The sequence below is a fragment of the Carlito syrichta genome, unplaced genomic scaffold, assembly GCF_000164805.1.
Source record: "Carlito syrichta isolate Samal-C Ts95f unplaced genomic scaffold, Tarsius_syrichta-2.0.1 Scaffold312209, whole genome shotgun sequence".
NCBI classification, from domain to species: domain Eukaryota; kingdom Metazoa; phylum Chordata; class Mammalia; order Primates; family Tarsiidae; genus Carlito; species Carlito syrichta.
This window is the reverse complement of record NW_007256305.1, coordinates 331,980-349,866: the sequence shown is the minus strand read 5'-3', so window position 1 is coordinate 349,866 and position 17,887 is coordinate 331,980. Positions and strand designations below refer to the sequence as shown.

The window sequence follows — 17,887 nt, the reverse complement described above, 5'->3', positions numbered from 1 at the left end:
CTACAAAAAATAAAAATAAATTGACTGGGTGTGGTAGTGTTTACCTGTAGTCCCAGCTACTTGGGGAAGCTAAGGCGGGAGGATCATATGAGGCCAGGAGTTTGAGGTTAATGTGAGCTGTGATCATACCACTGCACTCCAACCTGGGAAACAGAGTGCGAACCTGACCCTTTCTCTCTATTTTTAAAAAGAAACAATAAATTCATTTAATTTGGAACAATTGGTAAGTTTACAGGAACATTCTTCTTTTGTCTGACCTCTAACTCAGTATTGAAGATATTTAGTCTGACTTTCTGGACTTCTATAAATTTTTTGTAGATAATTTCTCTGCAGGATTACTGTGGCCCATAATGCATCTGGTATGTTTTCCACATCTTCCGCACTCCATGTTTTCACATGTAGGAGCCAGCATCTCTGTAACCTGACCCTGTTGCCTATTTACAGACAAACTTTCATGAAGAGGCTTGAGTGATGGAGGGTTGGGGTCAGGGTGAGAGATCCTTAGGCAGATTCTTCCAATGAAAACCAGTGAAAACTAATGAAGGCCAGTGAAAACAGGCTTGGCTAATGTCTAGGCTCATAAAATTCAGCTTTAAGAGTCTGGGCCATAGTTCTGAATTTTATATTTTATTTTAGTTCTGGTAAATTATGTGGAAGCTTGATTTTGGTTTTATGTCACTGATCAAATGGATGTTTGAACAGTCCTATATCAATGGAGTTTATTATATAGAGGATGGGAGAAACAAATTGTTAGCTAAGCACATGATATGAATCAAGACTTAGGTCTTGCACAGTTGATTTTTATTTTTTGATTTATCTTAAAATATGTAAGACATTAATGAATTTGATTAGAATGATCAGTGTTGTAGATGCTTTTTCCATTATTTTTATGACTTGGAGGACGAGTGCCATGCATGACACATTCACAAGGCATCAACACTTGCATGGTAGTCTTGAGACCCTTTGATTACCTTATTACAGATTGTCAAAACATGGACTGATCTGGCAAATCAGGAACAACTTTTCATTTTAACAATTTCTACTCTGATTCTCCAGTTGCTACGGAGATTGTCTCATAAAACAGCGTTGGATTTAGTTGAGATCAGTCAACTTTGTTGCTGGGTTCTGTTGTAGTTCTCACCATCAGCACTATCCTCATTGCCATGGCGTAAAAACAATTGATTTTGGTTTTACAAGTATGCATAAACATATTTAGGATATAGCATTTAGTTTGAGAATTATGGGATTATAGGATACTGCCACCGTAGAAAAGGTGTGCATTGGGAAAGTATGTAAAACTTGAAGATGGATTTCCAGTGGCTTTAACTATGAAGGAGTTACCAGGTTGTTTGGAAATGCATATTGCTGCAGGCTTAATAAATGCAAGAGGATTCTATCTCCCACTGTCAAACAGGGGTACTAGTGAGGAAGGAAGGGTGATGGAGGAGGGCTCAGATCAGGAGGTCCAAATAGGAGAACCAGGATAAACTAACTTCGTCTTCCATGGCTAGCAATGATGGATGAGCACAATTATAGCTCACTGCAGCCTTGAATTCCCAGGCTTAAGGAATCCTCCTGCCTCAACCTCCTGAGTAGCTGAAACTACAGGTGTGTGCCACCACACTGGCTATTTTTTTTTAAATTATTTTTTGTAGAGACGAGGTCTCACTATGTTGCCTAGGCTGGTCTCGATCTCCTGGTCTCCCACCTTGGCCTCCTAAAGTGCTGGGATCACCACTGTTAGCCACCGTGCCCAGACTGCACTCTTTTCTCTCCCTCTGGCTCTTATGTAACCTGAAGTGTGAGTCAGCAAGTTGACACCCCCTGAGGCACCCTTGAACAGTGGGGGACAGAGCTGGTAGATAAATGCCCTCCTCTTTTGTGCCTGAGATGGACAATTCTTAGGCCCATTCCCACAGGATTGAGTCCTGGTTGCTCAGAGCTGTGACCAGCTTGTTAACGCACTCTTGTGTTGGCTTTTTCTCCTTCCCTGTCTTACTCTTGATACATACTGAATAGGGTTTATTGAAATAGCAAAAAGAATAAATGTTCTATAAGAACCTCATAATTGGGATGAATAGGCAGAGCATGTGAATCGGTGCTGCCTACTGTACACTTCTTGTCATTCTTTCCCAGTCTAAAAGCCACATATAAAATTTATAGTTGCCCGGGCGCAGTGGCTCACACCTGTAATCCCAGCATTTTGGGAGGCCAAGGTAAGAGGATCCCTTGAGCCCAGGAGCTTGAGAGCAGTCTGGGTGACATAACAAGACCTTGTCTCTAGAAAAAATTTAAAAAATTAGTCCAGTGTAGTGGTTCATGCTTGTTATCCCAGCAACTGGAGAGGCTGAGGCAGAAGGATTGCCTTAGCCCAGGAGGTCGAGGCTGTGGTATGGTGCGACTTCACTCCAGCCTGGATGACCAAGTAAAAGTTCCAACTCAAAAAGCAAAACAAAGCAAAACAAAAAGCAGAGGCTTTGGAAAAGTAGGGCATAGAGTTTGTGCCACAGCAATAGAATTAAAAAGAGAATAGAGAAAGAAGGAGGCTCCTCGCTCCCTGCTCCAGGTTGTAAGAGTACTGGGGTGGGATTAGGAGGAGGAAGACATAATGAATAGCATCTTTCTCCCTTTCCCAAATTTTGAACCAGTTCCACAGAAGAGAAAGGCAGAAGACACATGGAGATCCTACCTTCATTACCGATAAAACATATTGGTAGCCAGGCCTACCCAGCTAGAGAACTAGACAGACTCACCTCCATGTCCCTGAAGCACCAGGCGGCACAGACCTGTGGCGGAATGGCTCCCTGGCAGGAGGAGTGGACTGGAAAGTATCTTTCCTACTGCCAACCCTCTCCTAGGAAGGAAGAGGAGGCAGGAGTGGCTTGCATATGCCCAATTTCTCTTCCGACCTCCCCAGCGGAGCATGGAGGCTGGGAGAAAGCAAGGCCAGTGTTTCAGGTTTCTAGGGCTGCTGTAACAAAAAGCATCACAGTCGGGGCTTAAACAACAGAGTTATTGTCTCACAGTTAGGCAGGCTAGAGGCTACAGTCAGGCTGTTGGCAGGGTGGGTTCCTTCTGAGGCTGTAAGCTGGCATCTGTGCCATCCTGGCTTGCATGAGACCCTCCTCTTTGTGTTCACATGGCACTCTTCCTGTATCTTGTCTGTGTTCACATTTCACCTTTCCATGAGGACACCAGTCATATTGGATTAGGGACCCAACTTACTTTACTTATTTATTTATATTATTATTATAATTATTTGAGACAGGGGTCTCACTCTGTTGCCCAGGCTGAAGTGCAGTAGCATGATCATGGCTCTGGCACCCTCAAACTCCTGGGCTCAAGGGATCCTCCCACTTCAGCCCCTACCTCCTTTGTTTAGGATGACCTCATCTTAACTAATGGTGTCTGTAATGACTCCATTCCTGAAAAAAGTCACATTTTGAGGTACTAGAAGCTAGGACTTTAACAACTTCTTCCCTTCCTCTCCTTCTTCTTCGGGATGAAGTCTCACTGTTGCTGAGGCTGAAGTGCAGTGTCATGATCACAGCTCACCACAGCCTCCACCTTCTGGCTTAGGCGATCCTTCTGCCTCAGTCTCTCGAGAAGTTGGGAATCTTGGCCTGTACCACCACGCCTGGCTACATTTATTTATTTATTTATTTATTTATTTAGATGTTGCCTAGTTTGGTCTCGAACTCCCGAGTTCAAATAATCCTCCTTCCATGGTGTCCCAAAGTGCTGGGATTACAGGCACGAGCCATTGTGCCCAGCTAGATCTTCACCTTATGAACTTTGTGGGGAACACAATTCAACCCATAACTGACAGCAAGCCCAGCAAACTGTCTCTGTGTGGAAAGAAACATCAGTAGTGGCAAGAGCACTTTCCTTCAAAAGGCGATTGAAAGAGGCAGGAGTCAGGTGTGTAGAAATGGACATTGTCTGAGGGGTGGAAAAGCAGGGAGGAGCTAAGAGAAGCGGGAGGGCAGGACTTGATTTTCTTGGGAAGCAAATGGCAAGATGTAAGGCAAGTTTGAGAGCACCGTTTGTAGCCAGCAGCCAAGAAGACGTGGTGCTGGACACACACAGACACAGCAAACTGACTCATGCCAACCATTTGTTTGCCTTTCTGGGGTGCACTGAGTGGGTGGAAGAGCCAAGTTAACTCTTTGTGGCTTTGGGGAACAGGCTTTATTCTGAAGGCTAATGTACATGTTGCCAATATGTTGCCCAGCACGGGGATTCCTGGCCATCCCCATGGCCCATCTGAACTGCTCTTTGGGGAGTCCTCAGCTTCTCTTTAGCCCCACTGGAAGGGAGTAAAAGGTCCCTAACAAGGGGGGAGCAGTACATGGAAGCAAAAGGCCAATACCTAGCCTACCCACCCTGTACACGTGTGTGCATACTGCCCCTGATTGGCATGAACTGATCACTGACATTACACTGAGTGGCTACACAGGGAAGCCAGATGGCCAGTGGGCAGAATAAGAATTCGGGAGCTGGACAACCTGGGTTCAAATTCCACGTCTGCTATTCGTTTGTCAGCTGACTTGAGGAAAAATGTTCAGTCTCTTTTTTAGTCTTTTTAGGCTTTGTATTTGTAAAATAGGAGAATAATATCATCCGGGCAGGATGGTTAGAAGGAATAATGACTGTGTGTAAACCACGCTGCATCCCACCAGCTATCATTCTGTCTGGTGATTCTCTGTAACCTGTGGAGGGAGCCTTGCACATTTGCTGCCCAGGCAGTTTCCTCCCGTCATGATGAGAGTGGGCTCCTCTTAAGGTACCTTTTGAGGAAAGGGATTGCATGACAAGATGTTAGAAAACCACTTGAGCGGGAGCCATCTGAAGAGCTTTCGGCTCTAAAATTCTAAGTTCTACGGTAAACAGCTCCTCCTTGATCAGTTCTTCATTTGCAAAATGATATCCAGTACTTGTTTCAGAGAAATATTGTGAAGCTAGATGGAGAGGTGTTTATGGACATCCAAACAGCAATTTGGAGTGCCTGTTGTGTTTCCATTTCCTTTGACAAATGCTATCATGACTATCAGAGAAGTGTAAGAGAGTACCTTTCCCCAACAAAGCCACGGTTGTAAAGTCTACAGTGAAGCCATTGGAGAGCACTGCAAGACAGAGGAAAGTAAGTTACTGAGTGCGCTAAAAGTTAAATATGTTAGTTTATTCAGGAAAGCATCATTCTTTAAATGGTATCATGTCTACACAAAATGGTAAATAGATCAGCATATGCCCTACAAAGGAATAGTAAGTTTCTATTAAATCTCCATAAAAATGTATGTTATATATAAGGATATAATGACCTTCTTGGATTACTAATTTACCATCCATTTTCATGGGTACTGATACCTGTATTTCCATGGAAGTTTGTGGTGTATTAAGAGTTTGAGGGCACAATATTCTTCTGTTTATAAGAAAGATAGAGAATAAGCCCAATTCTTTCATTCTATAGCTGGAAAATAGGCCTAGATACATTAAGAAACTCACTCAGTTTTCCATCAAGAATGGGTCAAAGGATACGCACAACCATCTACTGTTAAACTTTGCCTGGAACTTTTTTCTTTATTAGCGCTCTCTCTCTCTCTTTCATATATATATATATATATATATATATATATGTCAGAGCCTCACTCTGTTACCCAGGCTGAAGTGCAGTGGCACACTCACAGCTACTGCAGTCTCGACCTACTGGGCTCAGGCAATCCTTCCACCTAAGCCTTCCAAGTAGCTAGAAATACAGGTGTGCACCACTACACCCAGCTAATTTTTTATTTATTGTAGAGACGAAGTCTTGCCAAGTTGCCCAGGCTGGTCTTGAACCCCTGGGCTCAGGCAGTCCTCTCGCTACTGCCTCCCTAAATGCTGGGATTACGGGCATGAGCCATCACGCCAGGCTTAATTCTCTTTTTCAAAATCTCAAGCACCACAGATAAGGTTACAATTTACCTCTATTCACTACCCTCATTCTGGATCCCTGAATAATGAATAGCCCTCCCACCAAGTTATGATATGAGTATAATATGCTCCAATCCAGAAATTTCTACATGCTTTTACTTATATCGAGAGATATATACTGTTAAATTCAATACAGTGTTGCTTGTATGTGTTTGTACTACAAATGCTACACTATAGCTTCGTCATTCAGCAAGATATCTTAGAAATATTCTCATATTACATACAGTTATAGCTCATTCTTTTTAACTGCTGTGTAATTATCACAGTATGAAATATGACACTTTTTATCTATTCCCCTATTTGTGGACATTAGTTTCCTATTTTTTCTAGTGCAAATAATGCAATGATGAACATTCTTAACTAGTCTCTCTTGTGCATGGATGCAAGGCTTTTTCTAGAGCCAAAGCACAGGAATGAAATTGTTAGGTTCAAACATTTAAAAATATTTTACAGATTAATTTTACATGAAAATCAATCAAGTGCTTATCCTGACCTCATTTCCATGATAGATAAGTTGGTTTTTTTCCATTTTATTTTATACTGCCGTGCCAATAATAAATCGACAACTCAGAGACACAAGTGAAATTACTTTTTCTTAGCAATGCCTGTTCATTTCGAGTCATAGATGTTGTTATCAGCATGTCATTATTTGTAAGCTTATTTGTCCTTTTGAGGTGAAACTTGACAGAGTGAACAGTAGCACCCAGTGATATGCAGTAGAGTTTTGTTTCCCCCCCAAACTGTTTTCTGCTACCTCAAAAGAGAACAGGCCACTGAACGTGTCCGTCGAAACGCAATTTAGGATTGCACTTGATCTTGTTCTTCAGCCTGTTTCGGTTCTTTCATCATAAAGATCAGCTGCATTTTATTTTTCCCAGTCCCTTAGAATAACATCCAGTTCTAGTCAGCATGTTTAATGTGCTTCTCAATGATGTTCTAGCACAATAAATTTTTGTATCTTGTGCATGTGTACATATGGTAAAAATTTCTTTGAGTTCTGGCCATGTGTGGGGGGGAGATATTGCGGTTGCTTTGTTAATGCAGTGTTTGTGTTGGAGCCGGTACGGCCCCGCGCCTTAACTCACAGCACTGGGCATAATGAGCCGGCTTTGATGGTGTGTAAGAGTCTAGTGAGATGGTCACAGCTTCACACTTCAAAGCCGAGCATATGGGGCGAATACTGGTTAGCTTTGTACTCTTTGGGGATGGTTGGGAGACAATTCTTAACAGCTCTGTTTAATGAAGACATTGGAAAAGAAATGTTCTATCTTTAAAATAATTTTGAATTGCAAAGAGAGAAATTTCCACCACCACCCCTTTCATAGACTCAACTAAGAATAATTTTTCCTAGTCTGCACTTAATTAGAGGCACTGCAGCCTCACGCCTCTAGACTGTACTTTCAAATGCCACTCTTTTAAAATGTGCTGTAGTGAGATTAATCGGCCAGTTTTAGTTTATGTGGTTAAAAACTTTTAGGGCTATCTGATTTAACATCTGAGATTTTTATGGCTTCTGGTAGAGTTTTTCCCCTTTCTCATTAAAAAATACGTAAGTAAAAAATCAACTAAACAAAACACTTAGCTATATTAAGAGAGCTATACTAAAACTAGAGGATGTGTGTAAGATTTTAAGTCTAGCACCCGGTTTAATTTTTAGACTGTGCTTTTTTTTTCTTCTACTTGATTTGAGCTTCAGGTGATAGGAGTTGGAAAGTATTCTTTTTGATTGGGATGTGCTTTGGAAAAGATTTGATGCCTTTTTTTTTTTTTTTTAATTGGAGTCTCACTCTGTCACCCAGGCTGGAGTGCAGTGTCATACATGTGGCCACCCCAGTGTCGACCTGCTGGGCTCTGCCGATCCTTCCGTCTCAGCCTTTCAAGTAGCCGGAACTACAGGCGCATGCTACCACACCTGGCTATTTGTTTTTTGATTTGTTGTAAAGATGAGGTTTCGCAGGTTGCCCGGGCTGGTCTCGAACCCGTGGGATCAGGCAGTCCACTCGCCTCAGCCTCCCAAAGTGCTGGGATTACAGGCTGAGTCACCTAGCCCGGTCTTGATACTTTTTTGAGTGTCCTTAGAGTTCAGGTTTTAAAATAATAATAACAGATCACCCATTCATGAAATGGGTCACAGGAATAGGGATTGAACTCTTCTTAGAGGAAAGGGAATGACAGACTTGATGTCTTTGTTCTAAATTGTACATTTTGGCTGATATCAAAAATGTAACAAAGCGAATGAGTTATGTGCCTGAAATGCAATTCTGCTTAACAATTCAGTGTCAACTTCATTTATATTAGTAGTCCTCGATTGCTCCTGAAAGAAAGAAAAGCAGAAAAGAACAGGATGGTATTAAATACTGCTGTAGACCTGAAGTGTGTGCTCGTGTAAGGCAGGCAGACACATTTAATCAAGCAGATTCTTAAGTACTGTCTTCAAGTACTACTTCTATTATTGTATATTCTCAATAAAATACTACATTTCAGCCACAGTTATGTTTGTTGTGGGCTTAGAAAAGACATTTGTGTTAAGAATATGAAGCTTAAACTTCTCATCACACTGAGAAATGTCTCATTGCATCGAATCTCCTTCTGCAAAGAGTAATATAACCAAACTTAAAGAAATCTTTAAAGACTAAAAAGGAAGTGCTAGATATACATGTATAAAAATGACTAAAACTCACTTTTTGGTAATTAAGGTCAGCCAAACATGAAAGTTAAAATTTGTTAAAGTGTTGTCATCAAATCAGCCTTTTCAGAATATGACAAGAAGAAATGGAAAGATCAGAACCACCGATAATACTGGTGGCAAAAAACTTTTTGAAATGGCAGAATAAACTAAAAAAAAATTTTTTTTTTAAATAAAGAGTGATTGAGGAAGTGGCAGAGTTTTGTTTTGCCTGTGTCAAAACTGCACGGTAGCATCATAGACCAACTGGCTTTGACTGCTGTGGACAGGACCATGTTCCGAGGACAGCACATAAAAGTTAACACAATGGTGGAAGATACATCTCAAGGTTTGTCACTGGGGAGACAATATGCTTTTGTTGGTGCTGCTCCGTTTTCATTTTGTTAGCATAGTGACTCCTTACTCTCATTTGTAAGCTTGGAATGGACAGTGATATTCCAGGTTTGTAGTGTCCAGCATCTGCAGAATGCTTAGGAACTAAGGTCAGTTCAGTTTAATAAATGGTTATCAAGTAACTACAAGGCACTGCCTTCTGGAAGTATGAAACCTAGAAAGAGAAACAAAAGCAGCCAGGCTCGGTGGCTCAGCCTGTAATCCCGCACCTTGGGAGGCTGAGGTGAGTGGATTGCCTGAGCCCGCGGGTTCAAGACCCGCCTGGGCAACTTGGTGAGACCTCATCTCTACAATAAATCGAAAAAAATTAGCCGGGTGTGGTAGTTCCAGCTACTTGGAAGGCTGAGGCGGAAGGATTGCCGGAGCCCAGCAGGTAGAGGCTGCGGTGGCCGGGAGCGGCCACTGCACTCCAGTCTGGGAGACAGAGTGAGACTCCAACTCAAAAAAAAAAAAAAAAAAGAGAAACAAAAGCACACAATTAACTATTTAATACAAGTAGATCAGATGTGATGATATCAATAAAAACAAAGAGAAACTATAAAATAGTGAACACTGGAGAGGGAGAAATGAATTGCAGTGGAGGCAGACCCCCAAGTATGAAGCAATGAGTTCAGGAGTTCTGGTCTTTCAGGACCCATCGACAGTGCTGCAGGTCCCTGCCTTGGAAATGTTTGACTCCACTGTAGAGGGTTGCACAGTGAGTAGGGCTTTACAGCACAGGTCCACTGAGCTGTTGCTTTAAATAATAATGTCACTTATCTGACAACTGATGAAACTCAGTTTCCCATAGGACTGAATTAGAAGTATTTCGAATTTTAATATTTATTTATTTATGTATGTATTTATTTATTTAGTCAGAGTCTCACTTTGTCGCTCAGACTGGAGTGTGGTGACACAAGCATGGCTCACCATAGCCTCAATCTTCTGGGCTCAGGTGATCCTTCCACCTCAGCCTCCGGAGGAACTGGGACTACAAGTGCATGCCACCATCCCAGATTGTTTTGGTTTTTTTTTTTGTACAGACGAAGTCTCACTATGTTTCCCAGGCTTTTTTCAAACTCCTGGTCTCAAGCTATCCTCCCGCCTCAGCCTCCCAAAGTGATGAGATTACATGCATGAGCCGCTATGCCCGGCCAAGAATTTTTATCTTCTTTAAGGAGTCTATTTAATTTGCTTGATGTGAACATTAGAAATTGCAGGGATAATTTTTATGTAGGTTGAGAAAATAAAATAATAAAGTTAAAAATAGCTCTTTTGAATATACAACTATATCACAAATATAATAGCTTGGTGGTAAGTAATCTTGTGACTAAATAATGAGACATTTCTTTGAAATACTAAATTTGTTTTTCAGCAAAATTACCAATCCCTACCTGCCATAGGCCCTCAGGTTGTAATCATTGCAAACACAAATGTTATTTCCTTGAGTATGAAGTTGTCTCTATTACTAAATATCAATTTGGCCCTGGTTTACTCTTCATAGTAGTGATGTAATAGATTGTTTCCTTGCTTCATTAGAGAATACAAATCAAGTTTGACTCCTTCCACCATGATTTTATGTGGGAGAGATAATGGAAGAGGAATGTTGTTAAAATCTAGGGGGATTGCTAGAAAGCAGAAACATGCCAATTTAGGAAGGTATTCAGAATTTTCAGATTCAGAATTCAGAACAGTGGCATAGTCTTACAAAAGGGAAAGGTAGCTAGTATTTACTGAGTAATTCCTCTGTACCAGGCATTGGTCTAGATGTTTTTCTTACTTTATCTAATCTCTCTGTGCAGTCTATAGGGGTAGTTTCTTTTTTCTCTTTTCTTTGCTTCATGTTATTTTCTCTCCTGTCATCATTCTCCCTCTTTTTTCCTTGGTTTTACTAAATCATTTTAAAGCAAACTCCAAAGATCGTGTTATTTCACCCCTACATAATTGATACACATGTCTAAGCAATATGGATATTTTCTTCTGTAACCAAAATGCCATCATCAAACCCAATATCTAACACCCAGTGTGTAATCCTGGCAAACGTTTGTCTCTCCATAGGGACTTGTTTGAATCTAGATCTAACATGACTCACATTGATTGTTGTGTCTCTAAATCTCTTTTGATCTGGACTAGTCTTCCTGCCCTCCCGCCCCCCAATTCTTTCTTGCCATTTACTTGTTGCAGAAGCAGGTCAGTTGTCCCCTAGGAGTCCCACATTCTAGATCTGTTTGCTTTTTTGTGGTGTCATTGAAGTTGTGTCTTTAGCCCTCACGTTTCCTTTAAACTCTAAGTTAGCACTAGAGGCTTGATTGGTTTGAAGTGCTTTTTTGGGGGGGGGCAAGAATTCTTCAGATGTAGGCTGTGTGCCTCATTCTTTCTTGCTTCGGGAGGCTGCAGTGTCTAGGCATCTCATGTTCTGGTAATGCAAACATCAATTACCCTTGTCTGACATTTTAAAGTTCCTAGTTGACTTTTTTTTCCCCCCAGTCGGAGTCTCACTCTGTCACCCAGACTGGAGTGAAGTGGCATGACCACGACTCACCGTAGCCTCGATGATCTTTCCACGTACAGCCTCCCTAGTAGCTAGAACTATAAGCATGCACGTGTGCCACCACGGGTGTGTGCCACCACATTTGGCTAATTTTTTGATTTTTTGTAGAGACAAAATTTTACTGTGCTGCTCAGGCTCATCTTGAACTCCTAGGCTCGAGCAATCCTCTCCCCACAGCCTCTCAAAGTGCTGGGATTACAGATGTGAGCCAACACGCCTGGCCTAATTGTCTTTTCATGAGGTTTCATCCATTTGTAATCCTTGCCTAAAACAGTCATATTTTTAGGGACTGCAAAATGGTGATTTTTCTAATTCTATCATTACTTTCACATTTATTAGTTGGATTTTTTTCCTATTAATTTTTTTTCTCTCATCAGTTTAAGTTGTCTGGGTACCCTGAAATCCTGTTTATATAGGAATGACAGGATACATGCTTCTTCTTCCTTCTTCCGTCTTCTTCTTCTTCCGTCGTCTTCTTCTTCTTCTTCTTCTCCTCCTCCTCCTCCTCCTCCTCCTCCTCCTCCTTCTCCTCCTTCTTCTTCTTTTGATTGACTAATTTCTAGATAAGGAGTTGGTGACTTAGAGGAAGCTTTCTTTTTCTTTGCCATTTTATAGAGATGTCAAATAAATTGTACAAGACCCCAAATAGCTATTGAGGATCTGACTTAGTATTCAATCCTATAACTTCTGGCCTTAAACATGTATATTGCTTCTGCTAAACCTAAATGCACCCCTGCCCTCAAAACCCCAGTTGCAGGCAGCTGAAGGTTGCTCCTGCAAATATCTGCCAATGTATTGCCCTTGAGGAAGCAGGCCTCAGGAATCCTTCTCCACAGAGTTCTGACTGTATAAATGTATGCAGTACTCCAGAATGGTAGCTCCAAATGGGGGTGCTGGCTTGGATAGGCAAAGAGCAGGACAGGACCAGAAAATATGGTATGGTATTTAGTGGGAGAGGATTTTAGGCATCGCAGTTTCCTTTAGGCAACTGTAGCAGCCAAAGCTTGGGTCTAAGTCATAGGTGGAGTCCATCCATGGGACCAGAACAATTTGGAGAGTTGTAAAATGTCCTGTTGTTCAGATCTTTTTTTTTTTTTTTTTTGAGTTGGAGTCTCACTATCGCCCAGACTGGAGTGCAGTGGCCGCTTCCGGCCACCGCAGCCTCGACCTGCTGGGCTCTGGCAATCCTTCTACCTCAGCCTTCCAGGTAGCTGGAACTACAGGTGCACACTACCACGTCCGGCTAATTTTTTTGATTTATTGTAGAAATGAGGTCTCACCTGCCCAGGCGGGCACAGATCTTTTCTAAGTGTTCTTCCATTTCTCTTGCCTTTTCCCACTGCCCTTCTAGATCTGAAGGGAGAATTTAGCTAACTGCCTAAACATTGTTTTGCAGTTTCTAAACTGTAGTTGACCATGTCTCTGACATCTGTCCCCTCCGCAGAAGCTGTGTCCCTTTAGTACTGGCATACAGCATACCTTGTTTTATTGTGCTTTGCTTTATTGTGCTTTGAATATATATAATATATATTTTTTTTTCCTTTTTTTTTTTTACACATTGAGGGTTTGTGGCAACTCTGCATCAAGCAGGTCTGTGGGCCCCATGTTTCCAACAGCATGTGCCTACTTTGTGTCTCTGTGTCACATTTTGGTAACTCTTGCAGTGTTGCAAATGTTCTTATTATATCTGTTATGCGATCTGTGATCAGTGATCTTTTTTTTTTTTTTGAGTTGGAGTCTCACTCTGCACCCAGACTGGAGTGCAGTGGCCGCTTCCGGCCACCGCAGCCTAGACCCGCTGGGCTCCAGCGATCCTTCCGCCTCAGCCTTCCGAGTAGCCGGAATTACAGGCGCGCTACCACACCCGGCTGATTTTTTGATTTATTGTAGAGATGAGGTCTCGCTGCCCAGGCGGGTCTCGAACCCACGGGCTCAGGCAATACACTCACCTCAGCCTCCCAAAGGCGCGGGATTATAGGCTGAGCCACCGAACCTGGCGATCAATGATCTTTGATGTTACTATTGTCATTGTTTTGAGTGCCATGAACCATGCCCATTTAAGTCGGTGAACTTGATCAATGAATATTGTGTGGGTGTTCTGGCTGCTCCATCAACTGGCCAGTCCCTCATCTTTCTTCCTTTTCTTGGGCCTCCCTATTCCCTGAGACACAACAACATAGAAATCAAGCCAATTAATAATCCTATGATAACCTTTAAGAGTTCAAGTGAGAGGAAGAGTTGCATATCTTTCATTTAAAATGATTAAGGTTAGTGAGAAAGGCATGCCAAAAGCCGAGATTGGTCAAAAGTTAGGCCTCTTGTGTCAAACAGCCAAGTTGTGAATGCAAAGCAAAAGGTCTTGAAAGAAAGTAAAAGTGCTACTCCAGTGAGGACAGGAATGATAACAAAGCGAAACCACCTTATTGCTGATATGGAATGGCTTGGATAGAAGATCAAACCAGCCACAACATTCCCTTAAGCCAAAGCCTAATCCAGAGCAAAACACTAACTCTCTTCAGTTCTTTGAAGGCTGAAAGAGGTGAGGACGCTGCAGAACACAGGCTGGAAGCTAGCAGAGGTTGGTTCATGAGGCGTAAGGAAAGCAGCTGTCTCCATAACATAAAAATGCAGCAAATTCTTCAGAAGATCTAGCTAAGAAAATTCTTCAGCTACACCAAACAATGGATTTTCAATGTAGGCAAAACAGCCTTCTATTAGAAGACGATGCCATCTAGGACTTTCATAGCTAGAGAGAAGTCAATGTCTGGCTACAAAGCTTCAAAGAACAGGTTGACTCTTGTAAGGGGCTAATACAGCTGGTGACCTTAAGTTAAAGCCAGTGCTCATTTACCATTCAGAAAATCCCAGGACTTTTAAGAATTATACTCTAAATCTACTCTGCCTGTGCTCTATAAATGAAATAACAAAGCCTGGATGACAGCACATCTGTTTATAGCATGGCTTACTGACTATTTTAAGCCTGCTGCTAGACCTACTACTCAGAAAAAAATATTTCTTACAAAGTATTACTGCTCATCGACAATTCACCTCATCGCCCAAGAGCTGTGACGGAGACACGAGGAGATTAATGCTGTTTTCATTCCTGCGAACACAACATCTATTCTACAGCTCACAGACCAAGGAGTGATTTTGACTTTCACATCTTATTATTTAAGAAATGCATTTTGTAAAGCTATATCTGCCATAGATAGTGATTCCTCTGATAGATCTGGAAAAAGTAAATTGAAAGTCTTGGAGAAAGGATTCTAGATAACATTAAGAACATTCATAATTCACAGGAGGAAGTCAAAATAGCAACATTAACAGGAGTTTGGAAGAAGTTGATCCCAACCTTCTTGGGATGGCTTTGAGGGGTTCAAGACTTCAATAGAGGAAGTCACTGCAGATGTGGTGGAAATACTGAGAGAGCTGGAATTAGAAGTGGAGCTTGAAGATGGGACCGAATTGCTGCAAGTTCATGAAAAACTTGAACAAATGAAGAGCTGCTTCTTATGGATGAATAAAGAAAGCAGTTTCGAGGTGAAATCTATTCCTGGTAAAGATGCTGTGAGCATTGTTGAAATGACATCAAAGGATTTAAAGCTTATTTTATAAAGCAGTGGCAAGATTTGAGAGAATTGACTCCAATTTTGAAAGTTCTACTGTGGGTAAAATGCTGTTAAACAGCACTGCATGCTATAGAGAAATTTTCCATGAAAGGAAGAGTCAGTTGATGTGGCAAACTTCATAGTTTTATTTTATGAAATTGCCAGAGCCACCCCAATTTTCAGCAACCGCCACCCCAAGGAGTCAGCCACCATTAACAGTGTTATGGTTTTGCATAAAAATAGTGACTCCCTGAAGGCTCAAATGATCACTGGCATTTTTTAGCAATGAACTATTTTTAAAATTAGGATTATGTATTTATTGTACTTTGAATATATATATTTAAAATATATACTATTTTTAAAAATATGTGATTTTATTACACACTTAATAGACTATAGTATAGTGTAAGCATAACTTTTATATGCACTGGGAAACCAAAAACCTTGTGTTGCTCACTTTATTGCAGACCATATCTGAAACCAAGTCCACACTATCTTCAAGGTATGCCTATATCTTAAAGTGTCCTAACCGAGCAGAAATCACTTAGGACTGAGATAAATTGAGTAGATTTTCTTGGCTTCATGGTTTCTTCCACATCAAGGACTTCTAATGCTGGAGTCTCTATCCAACTCAGAGAAAGAACATTTCTCAAGACTTTTTAGGTCCCAGTGGTAGAAAAAAAAAATTGGGGGGGGGCGTCTTTCACATTTTACTCTTTCCATGGACATGCCAGCTTACATTAGAAACAGACAAATAACAAACTCTGAAGTTGCAGTGGGAGAGGTCTATTTGTATAGGAGTCAGAGGCTCCATCTGAGATGCATTTTCCATGATGTATCTCCGGATAAAGAAGGCCCCCACTCCTGCTCTTTCAGGCCAGCACCAGAATTCCCTGAACACCCACATGTTGGGTGCTCAGGGAATTGTATATCAGACAGAAAATATGTAGTATCTTTATCCTTGCTTATAGGGGACTGTGATTAGTCCCTATGACATAGCTACAAGCAGAGGTTCTGTGAAGCAGTAATCTAGAAAAGACAGGAAAGCAATTCTATATTTTTGCCTTGAGAAGATAAAGTCAGGTCCAGAGAATCCAGTCACAAAGAATGGCAGAGGAGGGTGAAAATGTTCTGTCATTTTAGAGTAGCCTTCGATTATGTTTAACTATTAGGCTTCCTTACAGAACGCCTGCCCAGAGCTGTCCAGTAGAACTTTCTGTGATGATGGATGTGATCTTTATCTGTGCTGTGAAATAGGGAGACCACTGGCCTCATGTAGTTATTGAACACTTGAGATGTGACTGGTGCAACCTAAAACCTTAGTTATTCATTTTATTTAATCTTAACCAATTAGAATTAAATTTCAATGGCACACGTAGCTAGTGGCTACCGTATTAGACACTGCAGTGACTTGTCCTTGACTTCTAAACTTTTTATATCTTCTAAGAGTATATACAAGTCAGGCTGTTATAAAATTGTTCAAAAATTGAAGGCAATAATTTCTTTTAGTGATAAAATTTCCTTGTGAAGTTAGATTTGTAATGGGTTAACAATTCAAACCTCCTTGTATAAAGGCAAATATTATTATAAGACTAACTTCAATAGACATGAATTATGCTCAAACTTTGATGTTTACAATGTGTGTAGGTTATGTGCTTTAGCAGTGATGGTGCTCAACAATGTGCAACTTCACGCCACTGGGCTATACACTTAGAAATGGCTAAAATGATGAATTTTATGTTAAGTATATTATATTGCAACAAAGAATGGTACTGTGTTTTCCTTTATTCAGCCTGATTTTGATTTACTTTCGTGACAATTTCCCGCTGCCACAGGCCTTGTGGGTAACCTGGTCATGCATGTGCCAGTGTGTTTCTCTCTGGTGAGTGCAGTGTGTTTCTCTCTGGTGACGCTGAACTGCCTGAGAAACAAAGTCTTGCCCAGAGGAGGAAGCAGCTGGGCGGGTGCACAAAGAGGGATTTCTGTACTCTGGAGCCTGACCTGGGAGCTGTCCCTGCTGAAGATGTGTCTTAACAGGATTTCACTCCGCTCTGTTTCCTTTGTTAAACATAGCATCCCTAGGTCTCTTCCTTGGGCCATGCCTTCATAAAGCAGGGAGAGTTAAAGTAGTGGTTCCTGCCTGAATCAGGTCAGGATCTCCTCTCTGCTCTCATTCTCACCCAGGTCCTCAGAAACTAACCCATGAGCCCAGAAGCTCCGGTCATATATTGATGAGGGGCCCCAGGAGTGATGTTTAAGATCTACGACAAGTCCTGTAACATGACCACTGGTGATGAGAATGCATGCAGCTCCTGAAATGGGGGCAGCGTCCTGGAGACCCCCATCTGTGCTAGGTGTGGGGTTGTGTTCTGGAGTGTGATGGAGACACAGGTGGGTAGGGGAGGACTCAGGGAGTGAGTGGAGAGAGCTACCTGGTGGAGGGGTCCTAGGGAGAGGTTACTTCTAGCTGGTAGAAAGATCCTTCAGTACTTGAACATCCAGTGTAGCCAAGTAGGTGCTCAGAGGGGGAATTCCATTCTAGAGATTTCCTAGAGAAGAACTTTACTAAATCTCTAGACAGTGGACTTCTAGAACAGCAAGAACAAATACCAGGGCAAGAAATTCTTCCTTCCTCTGAACCTCACCAACTTTTGCCTCTCTCGGCCTCTCCATCTTCACTCCCCACCCCACCCCTGA

At 41.7% G+C, this 17,887-nt stretch overlaps 1 protein-coding gene across 1 annotated transcript in view; it reads left to right on the top strand.

Annotated features, from left to right (window-relative positions):
* Positions 1 to 17,224, top strand: part of LOC103272313 (formiminotransferase N-terminal subdomain-containing protein-like) — a 28,110-nt gene extending 10,886 nt beyond the window's left edge. Inside the window, 2 exon segments of the mRNA XM_008069804.1 lie at positions 17,026 to 17,072; positions 17,075 to 17,224. Coding sequence (XP_008067995.1) covers positions 17,026 to 17,072; positions 17,075 to 17,224 — 197 coding nt within the window.
* The last annotated feature ends 663 nt before the right edge of the window (positions 17,225 to 17,887 follow it).